General features: G+C 40.3%; 1 protein-coding gene across 6 annotated transcripts in view; it reads left to right on the top strand.

Annotated features, from left to right (window-relative positions):
- The window catches only part of atp11a (ATPase phospholipid transporting 11A), a 103,557-nt gene that overhangs the window by 69,322 nt on the left and 20,481 nt on the right, over positions 1-13,754 (top strand). For all 6 annotated transcript variants that reach the window (XM_064969873.1, XM_064969872.1, XM_064969871.1 and 3 more), the window contains 2 exons: positions 12,958-13,209; positions 13,560-13,737. In XM_064969873.1, the coding sequence (XP_064825945.1) occupies positions 12,958-13,209; positions 13,560-13,737 (430 nt within the window). The remainder of the gene's footprint in view (positions 1-12,957; positions 13,210-13,559; positions 13,738-13,754) is intronic.

Genomic DNA, 13,754 nt, shown 5'->3' with positions numbered 1-13,754 from the left:
TATAGGGCTGACCATTCCTTTAATGATGTTAGCTATTGAAAGAATCACGTTGTTGAACTATAGGGCTGACCATTCCTGTAATGATGTTAGCTATTGAACGAATCACATTGTTGAACTATAGGGCTGACCATTCCTGTAATGATGTTAGGTATTTAACGAATCACGTTGTTGAACTATAGATCTGACCATTCCTGTAATGATGTTAGCTATTGAACGAATCACATTGTTGAACTATAGGGCTTACCATTCTTGTAATGATGTTAGCTATTGAACGAATCACGTTGTTGTACTATAGGGCTGACCATTCCTGTAATGATGTTAGCTATTGAACGAATCACATTGTTGAACCATAGGGTCGACCATTCCAGTAATGATGTTAGCTATTGAACGAATCACATTGTTGAACTATAGACCTGACCATTCCTGTAATGATGTTAGCTATTGAGCGAATCACATTGTTGAACTATAGACCTGACCATTCCTGTAATGATGTTAGCTATTGAACGAATCACATTGTTGAACTACAGGGCTGACCATTCCTGTAATGATGTTAGCTATTGCAAGAATCACATTGTTGAACTACAGGGCTGACCATTCCTTTAATGAGTTTAGCTATTGAACGAATCACATTGTTGAACTATAGGGCTGACCATTCCTGTAATGATGTTAGCTATTGAACGAATCACGTTGTTGAACTATAGGGCTGACCATTCCTTTAATGATGTTAGCTATTGAACGAATCACGTTGTTGAACTATAGGGCTGACCATTCCTGTAATGATGTTAGCTATTGAACGAATCACATTGTTGAAATATTGACCCGACCATTCCTATTATGATGTTAGCTATTGAACGAATCACATTGTTGAACAATAGACCTGACCGTTCCTTTAATGATGTTAGCTATTGAACAAATCACGTTGTTGAACTATAGGGCTGACCATTCCTGTAATGATGTTAGCTATTGAACGAATCACGTTGTTGAACTATAGGGCTGACCATTCCTTTAATGATGTTAGCTATTGAACGAATCACGTTGTTGAACTATAGGGCTGACCATTCCTTTAATGATGTTAGCTATTGAACGAATCACGTTGTTGAACTATAGGGCTGACCAATCCTGTAATGATGTTAGCTATTGAACGAATCACGTTGTTGACCTTTAGGGCTGACCATTCCTGTAATGATGTTAGCTATTGAACGAATCACGTTGTTGACCTTTAGGGCTGACCATTCCTGTAATGATGTTAGCTATTGAACGAATCACGTTGTTGAACTATAGGGCTGACCAATCCTGTAATGATGTTAGCTATTGATCGAATCACGTTGTTGAACTATAGGGCTGACCATTCCTGTAATGATGTTAGCTATTGAACGAATCACACTGTTGAACTATAGGGCTGACCATTCCTGTAATGATGTTAGCTATTGAACGAATCACACTGTTGAACTATAGGGCTGACCATTCCTGTAATGATGTTAGCTATTGAACGAATCACGTTGTTGAACTATAGGGCTGACCAATCCTGTAATGATGTTAGCTATTGAACGAATCACATTGTTGAACTATAGACCTGACCATTCCTGTAATGATGCTAGCTATTGAACGAATCACATTGTTGAACTATAGACCTGACCATTCCTGTAATGATGCTAGCTATTGAACGAATCACATTGTTGAACTATTGACCTGACCATTCCTGTTATGATGTTAGCTATTGAACGAATCACATTGTTGAACTATAGGGCTGACCATTCCTTTAATGATGTTAGCTATTGAAAGAATCACGTTGTTGAACTATAGGGCTGACCATTCCTGTAATGATGTTAGCTATTGAACGAATCACATTGTTGAACTATAGGGCTGACCATTCCTGTAATGATGTTAGGTATTTAACGAATCACGTTGTTGAACTATAGATCTGACCATTCCTGTAATGATGTTAGCTATTGAACGAATCACATTGTTGAACTATAGGGCTTACCATTCTTGTAATGATGTTAGCTATTGAACGAATCACGTTGTTGTACTATAGGGCTGACCATTCCTGTAATGATGTTAGCTATTGAACGAATCACATTGTTGAACCATAGGGTCGACCATTCCAGTAATGATGTTAGCTATTGAACGAATCACATTGTTGAACTATAGACCTGACCATTCCTGTAATGATGTTAGCTATTGAGCGAATCACATTGTTGAACTATAGACCTGACCATTCCTGTAATGATGTTAGCTATTGAACGAATCACATTGTTGAACTACAGGGCTGACCATTCCTGTAATGATGTTAGCTATTGCAAGAATCACATTGTTGAACTACAGGGCTGACCATTCCTTTAATGAGTTTAGCTATTGAACGAATCACATTGTTGAACTATAGGGCTGACCATTCCTGTAATGATGTTAGCTATTGAACGAATCACGTTGTTGAACTATAGGGCTGACCATTCCTGTAATGATGTTAGCTATTGAACGAATCACGTTGTTGACCTTTAGGGCTGACCATTCCTGTAATGATGTTAGCTATTGAACAAATCACATTGTTGAACTATAGGGCTGACCATTCCTGTAATGATGTTAGCTATTGAACGAATCACATTGTTGAACTATAGGGCTGACCATTCCTTTAATGATGTTAGCTATTGAAAGAATCACATTGTTGAACTATAGGGCTGACCATTCCTGTAATGATGTTAGCTATGGAACGAATCACATTGTTGAACTATAGACCTGACCATTCCTGTAATGATGCTAGCTATTGAACGAATCACATTGTTGAACTATTGACCTGACCATTCCTGTAATGATGTTAGCTATTGAACGAATCACGTTGTTGAACTATAGATCTGACCATTCCTGTAATGATGTTAACTATTGAACGAATCACGTTGTTGAACTATAGGGCTGACCATTCCAGTAATGATGTTAGCTATTGAACGAATCACGTTGTTGAACGATAGGGCTGACCATTCCTTTAATGATGTTAGCTATTGAACGAATCACGTTGTTGAACTATAGGGCTGACCATTCCTTTAATGATGTTAGCTATTGAACGAATCACATTGTTGAACTATAGGGCTGACCATTCCTGTAATGATGTTAGCTATTGAACGAATCACATTGTTGAACTATTGACCTGACCATTCCTGTCATGATGTTAGCTATTGAACGAATCACATTGTTGAACTATAGGGCTGACCATTCCAGTAATGATGTTAGCTATTGAACGAATCACGTTGTTGAACTATAGGGCTGACCATTCCTGTTATGATGTTAGCTATTGAACGAATCACATTGTTGAACTATAGGGCTGACCATTCCTTTAATGATGTTAGCTATTGAACGAATCACATTGTTGAACTATAGACCTGACCATTCCTGTAATGATGTTAGCTATTGAACGAATCACATTGTTGAACTATAGGGCTGACCATTCCTTTAATGATGTTAGCTATTGAACGAATCACATTGTTGAACTATAGACCTGACCATTCCTGTAATGATGTTAGTTGTTGAACGAATCATTTTGTTGAACTATAGGGCTGACCATTCCTGTAATGATGTTAGCTATTGAACAAATCACATTGTTGAACTTTAGGGCTGACCATTCCTGTAATGATGTTAGCTATTAAACTAATCACATTGTTGAACTATAGACCTGACCATTCCAGTAATGAGTTTAGCTATTGAACGAATCACGTTGTTGAACTATAGGGCTGACCATTCCTTTAATGAGTTTAGCTATTGAACGAATCACGTTGTTGAACTATAGACCTGACCATTCCTGTAATGATGTTAGCTATTGAACGAATCACATTGTTGAACTATAGGGCTGACCATTCCTTTAATGAGTTTAGCTATTGAACGAATCACGTTGTTGAACTATAGACCTGACCATTCCTGTAATGATGTTAGCTATTGAACGAATCACATTGTTGAACTATAGACCTGACCATTCCAGTAATGAGTTTAGCTATTGAACGAATCACGTTGTTGAACTATAGGGCTGACCATTCCTGTAATGAGTTTAGCTATTGAACGAATCACGTTGTTGAACTATAGACCTGACATTCCTGTAATGATGTTAGCTATTGAACGAATCACATTGTTGAACTATAGGGCTGACCATTCCTGTAATGATGTTACCTGTTGAACGAATCACATTGTTGAACTATAGACCTGACCATTCCTGTAATGATGTTAACTGTTGAACGAATCACATTGTTGAAATATTGACCCGACCATTCCTATTATGATGTTAGCTATTGAACGAATCACATTGTTGAACAATAGACCTGACCGTTCCTTTAATGATGTTAGCTATTGAACAAATCACGTTGTTGAACTATAGGGCTGACCATTCCTGTAATGATGTTAGCTATTGAACGAATCACGTTGTTGAACTATAGGGCTGACCATTCCTTTAATGATGTTAGCTATTGAACGAATCACACTGTTGAACTATAGACCTGACCATTCCTGTAATGATGTTAGCTATTGAACGAATCACACTGTTGAACTATAGGGCTGACCATTCCTGTAATGATGTTAGCTATTGAACGAATCACGTTGTTGAACTATAGGGCTGACCAATCCTGTAATGATGTTAGCTATTGAACGAATCACGTTGTTGAACTATAGACCTGACCATTCCTGTAATGATGTTAGCTATTGAACGAATCACGTTGTTGAACTATAGACCTGACCATTCCTGTAATGATGTTAGCTATTGAACGAATCACACTGTTGAACTATAGGGCTGACCATTCCTGTAATGATGTTAGCTATTGAACGAATCACGTTGTTGAACTATAGGGCTGACCAATCCTGTAATGATGTTAGCTATTGAACGAATCACGTTGTTGAACTATAGACCTGACCATTCCTGTAATGATGTTAGCTATTGAACGAATCACGTTGTTGAACTATAGACCTGACCATTCCTGTAATGATGTTAGCTATTGAACGAATCACACTGTTGAACTATAGGGCTGACCATTCCTGTAATGATGTTAGCTATTGAACGAATCACGTTGTTGAACTATAGGGCTGACCAATCCTGTAATGATGTTAGCTATTGAACGAATCACGTTGTTGAACTATAGGGCTGACCAATCCTGTAATGATGTTAGCTATTGAACGAATCACGTTGTTGAACTATAGGGCTGACCATTCCTTTAATGATGTTAGCTATTGAACGAATCACATTGTTGAACTATAGACCTGACCATTCCTGTAATGATGCTAGCTATTGAACGAATCACATTGTTGAACTATAGACCTGACCATTCCTGTAATGATGCTAGCTATTGAACGAATCACATTGTTGAACTATTGACCTGACCATTCCTGTTATGATGTTAGCTATTGAACGAATCACATTGTTGAACTATAGGGCTGACCATTCCTTTAATGATGTTAGCTATTGAAAGAATCATGTTGTTGAACTATAGGGCTGACCATTCCTGTAATGATGTTAGCTATTGAACGAATCACATTGTTGAACTATAGGGCTGACCATTCCTGTAATGATGTTAGGTATTTAACGAATCACGTTGTTGAACTATAGATCTGACCATTCCTGTAATGATGTTAGCTATTGAACGAATCACATTGTTGAACTATAGGGCTTACCATTCTTGTAATGATGTTAGCTATTGAACGAATCACGTTGTTGTACTATAGGGCTGACCATTCCTGTAATGATGTTAGCTATTGAACGAATCACATTGTTGAACCATAGGGCCGACCATTCCAGTAATGATGTTAGCTATTGAACGAATCACATTGTTGAACTATAGACCTGACCATTCCTGTAATGATGTTAGCTATTGAGCGAATCACATTGTTGAACTATAGACCTGACCATTCCTGTAATGATGTTAGCTATTGAACGAATCACATTGTTGAACTTTAGGGCTGACCATTCCTGTAATGATGTTAGCTATTGCAAGAATCACATTGTTGAACTACAGGGCTGACCATTCCTTTAATGAGTTTAGCTATTGAACGAATCACATTGTTGAACTATAGGGCTGACCATTCCTGTAATGATGTTAGCTATTGAACGAATCACGTTGTTGAACTATAGGGCTGACCATTCCTGTAATGATGTTAGCTATTGAACGAATCACGTTGTTGACCTTTAGGGCTGACCATTCCTGTAATGATGTTAGCTATTGAACAAATCACATTGTTGAACTATAGGGCTGACCATTCCTGTAATGATGTTAGCTATTGAACGAATCACATTGTTGAACTATAGGGCTGACCATTCCTTTAATGATGTTAGCTATTGAAAGAATCACATTGTTGAACTATAGGGCTGACCATTCCTGTAATGATGTTAGCTATGGAACGAATCACATTGTTGAACTATAGACCTGACCATTCCTGTAATGATGCTAGCTATTGAACGAATCACATTGTTGAACTATTGACCTGACCATTCCTGTAATGATGTTAGCTATTGAACGAATCACGTTGTTGAACTATAGGGCTGACCATTCCAGTAATGATGTTAGCTATTGAACGAATCACGTTGTTGAACTATAGATCTGACCATTCCTGTAATGATGTTAACTATTGAACGAATCACGTTGTTGAACTATAGGGCTGACCATTCCAGTAATGATGTTAGCTATTGAACGAATCACGTTGTTGAACGATAGGGCTGACCATTCCTTTAATGATGTTAGCTATTGAACGAATCACGTTGTTGAACTATACGGCTGACCATTCCTTTAATGATGTTAGCTATTGAACGAATCACATTGTTGAACTATAGGGCTGACCATTCCTGTAATGATGTTAGCTATTGAACGAATCACATTGTTGAACTATTGACCTGACCATTCCTGTTATGATGTTAGCTATTGAACGAATCACATTGTTGAACTATAGGGCTGACCATTCCAGTAATGATGTTAGCTATTGAACGAATCACGTTGTTGAACTATAGGGCTGACCATTCCTGTTATGATGTTAGCTATTGAACGAATCACATTGTTGAACTATAGGGCTGACCATTCCTTTAATGATGTTAGCTATTGAACGAATCACATTGTTGAACTATAGACCTGACCATTCCTGTAATGATGTTAGCTATTGAACGAATCACATTGTTGAACTATAGGGCTGACCATTCCTTTAATGATGTTAGCTATTGAACGAATCACATTGTTGAACTATAGACCTGACCATTCCTGTAATGATGTTAGCTGTTGAACGAATCATTTTGTTGAACTATAGGGCTGACCATTCCTGTAATGATGTTAGCTATTGAACGAATCACATTGTTGAACTATAGACCTGACCATTCCAGTAATGAGTTTAGCTATTGAACGAATCACGTTGTTGAACTATAGGGCTGACCATTCCTTTAATGAGTTTAGCTATTGAACGAATCACGTTGTTGAACTATAGACCTGACCATTCCTGTAATGATGTTAGCTATTGAACAAATCACATTGTTGAACTTTAGGGCTGACCATTCCTGTAATGATGTTAGCTATTGAACGAATCACATTGTTGAACTATAGGGCTGACCATTCCTTTAATGAGTTTAGCTATTGAACGAATCACGTTGTTGAACTATAGACCTGACCATTCCTGTAATGATGTTAGCTATTGAACGAATCACATTGTTGAACTATAGACCTGACCATTCCAGTAATGAGTTTAGCTATTGAACGAATCACGTTGTTGAACTATAGGGCTGACCATTCCTGTAATGAGTTTAGCTATTGAACGAATCACGTTGTTGAACTATAGACCTGACCATTCCTGTAATGATGTTAGCTATTGAACGAATCACATTGTTGAACTATAGGGCTGACCATTCCTGTAATTATGTTACCTGTTGAACGAATCACATTGTTGAACTATAGACCTGACCATTCCTGTAATGATGTTAACTGTTGAACGAATCACATTGTTGAACTATAGGGCTGACCATTCCTGTAATGATGGTTTGTGTTCTTTCCCAAAGCAGCCTGTGAACCAGTAATATTAGTTAGCTGCAGTCTCTCAGACTTTACATGAACAGTAGCTTCAGTAATCAGTCAGTCAATATGTTGTGTGTGTGAGTCCCCAGTGCAGCCAGCTAATGAGCAGATAACCACATTAGAGTTCCACTGTTATTGATCTCTGCCAGACATCCATAGCAGCTGATGGAGTGTGGTCTCTTGCTGCTCTTCTGTCTGTCAGCACAGACGTCATGCTGAAGCACCAGAGGTTTTACTCTGGTATCAGGTTGGCTTCTGCCCCATTAAATAGAGTCAGTCACAGCCCATCACTTTGCCTTTCTCTCACACACTTCTCTATCTGTCTATCTGTGTGTTAGTGAGTGTGTAGTGTTTTAGTCTCACCATCTTCCTTTACATCTGTCTTTGTGTGTGCATGTTGATGCGTGCACGTGTGTGTCTTTCTGTTTTTCCGTCCGTCTGTGTGATTGTCTCTGACTCCTGGGCTGTGGTAGTAATTAGCTGGTTGGCAGACAGCAGCGGTGTAGGGAGCTGTGAATCCTAACTGCACTGCAGCTTTGTTATAGACTTCCCTGCTCGGTGACGTTGGACTGCTGCTGCAACAAACCAGCTCCCCAAACACACTCCAGCTCAACACCCCAAAGCCAATTGACTGTGCCAGCGGAGGCTGCTGAGGGGAGGACGGCTCATAATATTGGCTCTAACGGAGAGAATGGAACCCCCACATTTCATGTATTTGATACCATTCCACTAATTCCGCTCCGGCCATTACCATGAGCCCGTCCTCCCCAATTAAGGTGCCACCAGCCTCCTGTGTACAGTTGTGGCCAAAGGTTTATGAGAATGACATAAATATGCATTTTCACTGCTGCTTCAGTGTCTGTAGATATTTTTGTCAGATGTTACTATGGAATACTGAAGTATAATTACAAACATGTCATAAGTGTCAAAGGCTTTTATTGACAATTACATGAAGTTGATGTAAAGAGTCAATATTTGCAGTGTTGACCCTTCTTTTTCAAGACCTCTGCAATCTGCCCTGGCATGCTGTCAATTAACTTCTGGGCCACATCCTGACTGATGGCAGCCCATTCTTGCATAATCAATGTTTGGAGTTTGTCAGAATTCGTGGGTTTTTGTTTGTCCACCCGCCTCTTGAGGATTGACCACAAGTTCTCAATGGGATTAAGGTCTGGGGAGTTTCCTGGCCATGGACCCAAAATATCAATGTTTTGTTCCCCGAGCCACTTAGTTATCACTTTTGCCGTATGGCAAGGTGCTCCATCATGCTGGAAAAGGCATTGTTCATCACCAAACTGTTCCTGGATGGTTGGGAGAAGTTGTTCTCGGAGGATGTGTTGGTACCATTCTTTATTCATGGCTGTGCTCTAAGGAAAAAATTGTGAGTGAGGCCACTCCCTTGGCTGAGAAGCAAACCCACACATGGTCTCAGGATGCTTCACTGTTGGCATGACACAGGACTGATAGTAGTGCTCACCTTGTCTTTTTTGGACAAGCTTTTTTAAGGATGCCCCAAACAATCAGAAAGGGGATTCATCAGAGAAAATGACGTTACCCCAGTCCTCAGCAGTCCAATCCCTGTACATTTTGCAGAATATCAGTCTGTCCCTGATGTTTTTCCTGGAGAGACGTGGTTTCTTTGCTGCCCTTCTTGACACCAGGCCATCCTCGAAAAGTCTTTGCCTCACTGTGCACTCAGATGCACTGCTGCCATTCCTGAGCAAGCTCTGCACTGGTGGTGCCCCGTTTCCGCAGCTGAATCAACTTTAGGAGATGGTCCTGGCGTTTGCTGGACTTTCTTGGGTGCCCTGAAGCCTTCTTCACAACAATTGAACCGCTCTCCTTGAAGTTCTTGATGATCCGATGAATGGTTGATTTAGATGCAATCTTATTGGCTGCAATATCCTTGCCTGTGAAGCCCTTTTTGTACAAAGCAATGATGACAGCACATGTTTCCTTCCAGGTAACCATGGTTGACAGAGGAAGAACAATGATTCCAAGCACCACCCTCCTTTTGAAGCTTCCAGTCTGTTATTTGAACACAATCAGCATGACAGAGTGATCTCCAGCCCTGTCCTCGTCAAAACTCACAACTGTGTTAACGAGAGAATCACTGACATGATGTCAGCTGGTCCTTATGTGGCAGGGCTGAAATGCAGTGCAAATGTTTTTGGGGGATTTTGCAATTAATTGCAATTCATCTGAATTCATCATAACGTTTTGGAGTATGTGCAAATTGCCATCATACAAACTTTGTGAAACTTAATATTTGTGTCATTCTCAACTTTTGGCCACAACTATACTGGACTTAACTACATTTAGATAGTGAGTGATACTTTTACAATGAAAAACAGAACAACACTACATTTTGACAACGGTATCTTACTGGAGATAGTTGGTGTAGGACTTTTATTCCAAACTGTTTGTGTCTGCACCATTCCGTAGTACTTTTATTCTGAACAGTTTGTGTCTGCACCATTCCGTAGGACTTTTATTCTGAACTGTTTGTGTCTGCACCATTCCGTAGGACTTTTATTCTGAACTGTTTGTGTCTGCACCATTCCGTAGGACTTTTATTCTGAACTGTTTGTGTCTGCACCATTCCATTCTACTTGTATTCAAAACTGTGTGTATCTGCACCATTCCATTCTACTTGTATTCTGAACTGTTTGTGTCTGCACCATTCCATTCAACTTTTATTCTGAGCTGTTTGTGTCTGCACCATTCCATTCTACTTGTATTCTGAACTGTTTGTGTCTGCACCATTCCGTAGGACGTTTATTCTGAACTGTTTGTGTCTGCACCATTCCATTCTACTTGTATTCTGAACTGTTTGTGTCTGCATCATTCCATTCTACTTGTATTCTAAACAGTTTGTGTCTGCACCATTTCATTCTACTTTTATTCTAAACTGTTTGTGTCTGCACCATTCCGTAGGACTTTTATTCTAAACTGTTTGTGTCTGCACCATTTCATTCTGCTTGTATTCTAAACTGTTTGTGTCTGCACCATTCCATTCGACTTGTATTCTAAACGGTTTGTGTCTGCACCATTCCATTCTACTTGTATTCTAAACTGTTTGTGTCTGCACAATTCCATTATACTTGTATTCTAAACGGTTTGTGTCTGCACCATTCCGTAGGACTTTTATTCTAAACTGTTTGTGTCTGCACCATTTCATTCTGCTTGTATTCTAAACTGTTTGTGTCTGCACCATTCCATTCTACTTTTATTCTGAACTGTTTGTGTCTGCACCATTCCATTATACTTGTATTCTAAACTGTTTGTGTCTGCACCATTCCATTCTACTTGTATTCTAAACTGTTTGTGTCTGCACCATTCCATTCGACTTGTATTCTAAACGGTTTGTGCCTGCACCATTCCGTAGGACTTTTATTCTAAACTGTTTGTGTCTGCACCATTCCGTAGGACTTTTATTCTAAACTGTTTGTGTCTGCACCATTTCATTCTGCTTGTATTCTAAACTGTTTGTGTGTGCACCATTCCATTCGACTTGTATTCTAAACGGTTTGTGTCTGCACCATTCCATTCTACTTGTATTCTAAACTGTTTGTGTCTGCACAATTCCATTATACTTGTATTCTAAACGGTTTGTGTCTGCACCATTCCGTAGGACTTTTATTCTAAACTGTTTGTGTCTGCACCGTTTCATTCTGCTTGTATTCTAAACTGTTTGTGTCTGCACCATTCCATTCTACTTTTATTCTGAACTGTTTGTGTCTGCACCATTCCATTATACTTGTATTCTAAACTGTTTGTGTCTGCACCATTCCATTCTACTTGTATTCTAAACTGTTTGTGTCTGCACCATTCCATTCTACTTGTATTCTAAACTGTTTGTGTCTGCACCATTCCATTCTACTTGTATTCTAAACGGTTTGTGTCTGCACCATTCCATTCTACTTGTATTCTAAACGGTTTGTGTCTGCACCATTCCATTCTACTTGTATTCTAAACTGTTTCTGTCTGCACCATTCCATTCTACTTGTATTCTAAACTGTTTGTGTCTGCACCATTCCGTAGGACTTTTATTCTAAACTGTTTGTGTCTGCACCATTCCATTCTACTTGTATTCTAAACTGTTTGTGTCTGCACCATTCCATTCTACTTTTATTGTAAACTGTTTGTGTCTGCACCATTCCATTCGGCTTTTATTGTAAACCTGAACAAATCATCTCTGCTCTGTATGGATGTGGTAGAATTAGAGATTTAGAAAAACTATTGAAAGATTGACAGAATGCAGCATTCAGTCTGATGACCATGTACAGCATTGCTCCATTGACTGCTGATGACCATGTACAGCATTGCTCCATTGACTGCTGATGACCATGTACAGCATTGCCCCATTGACTGCTAATGACCATGTACAGCGTGGTACCATTGACTGCTGATGACCATGTACAGCGTTGTTCCATTGACTGCTGATGACCATGTACAGCGTTGTTCCATTGACTGCTGATGACCATGTACAGCGTTGTTCCATTGACTGCTGATGACCATGTACAGCGTTGTTCCATTGACTGCTGATGACCATGTACAGCGTTGTTCCATTGACTGCTGATGACCATGTACAGCGTTGTTCCATTGACTGCTGATGACCATGTACAGCGTTGCTCCATTGACTGCTGATGACCATGTACAGCGTTGTTCCATTGACTGCTGATGACCATGTACAGCGTTGTTCCATTGACTGCTGATGACCATGTACAGCGTTGTTCCATTGACTGCTGATGACCATGTACAGCGTTGTTCCATTGACTGCTGATGACCATGTACAGCGTTGTTCCATTGACTGCTGATGACCATATATAGCGTTGTTCCATTGACTGCTGATGACCATGTACAGCGTTGCCCCATTGACTGCTGATGACCATGTACAGCGTTGCTCCATTGACTGCTGCCTGACTTTATGTTGCCTGTTCTCCAGGCTCCAGGACAAGGCAGCAGACACCATCGAGTCTCTCCAGAAGGCTGGGATGAAGGTGTGGGTGCTGACCGGAGACAAGATGGAGACGGCGGCGGCTACGTGCTACGCTAGCAAGCTGTTCCGCCGCTCCACACAGATACTGGAACTGACCACCAAACGCACCGAGGAACAGAGTCTACATGACGTTCTGTTTGACCTGAGTAAAACTGTACTCAGGCAGCATGGTAGCATGACCAGAGACACCTTCTCAGGGTGAGTGCCGGGATCCCAACACACACACACACACGTGCACCTGGATGTGTTTAACTATACTTGTGGGGACCAGAAGTCCCCACAAGAATAGTAAACATACAGACATTTTACCAACTGGGGACATTTTGTTAGTCTAGGGGGTTTAGAGTTAAGGTATAATTAGGATTACAATTAGGTTTAGGGTTAGGGGTTAGGTTAGGTTTTGGGGTTACGGTTAGGGTTAGAGTTAGGTTTTGTTTTAGGAGTTAGGGAAAATAGGATTTTGAATGGTTATAAATTGTGTGTCCCCACAAGGTTAGTTAAAGACTGTGTGTGTTAACGTGTGTATCTCTGTGTGTGTGTGTCCCCAGTCTGTCTGCTGACTGTGTGGACTACGGTCTGATCATCGACGGGGCCACCCTGTCTGCGGTGCTGAAGCCCAGTCAGGAGGACTCCAGTCAGGGGAACTACAAGGAGATCTTCCTGGAGATCTGTAGGAACTGCAGCGCTGTGCTCTGCTGCCGCATGGCGCCCCTCCAGAAAGCACAGGTAGCCTAACAGGCCGA

Source organism: Oncorhynchus masou, chromosome 6 (assembly GCF_036934945.1).
Source record: "Oncorhynchus masou masou isolate Uvic2021 chromosome 6, UVic_Omas_1.1, whole genome shotgun sequence".
Classification (NCBI taxonomy): Eukaryota; Metazoa; Chordata; class Actinopteri; order Salmoniformes; family Salmonidae; genus Oncorhynchus; species Oncorhynchus masou.
Note: the sequence above shows the minus strand (reverse complement) of the source record. Positions and strands in the feature narration are given on the sequence as shown.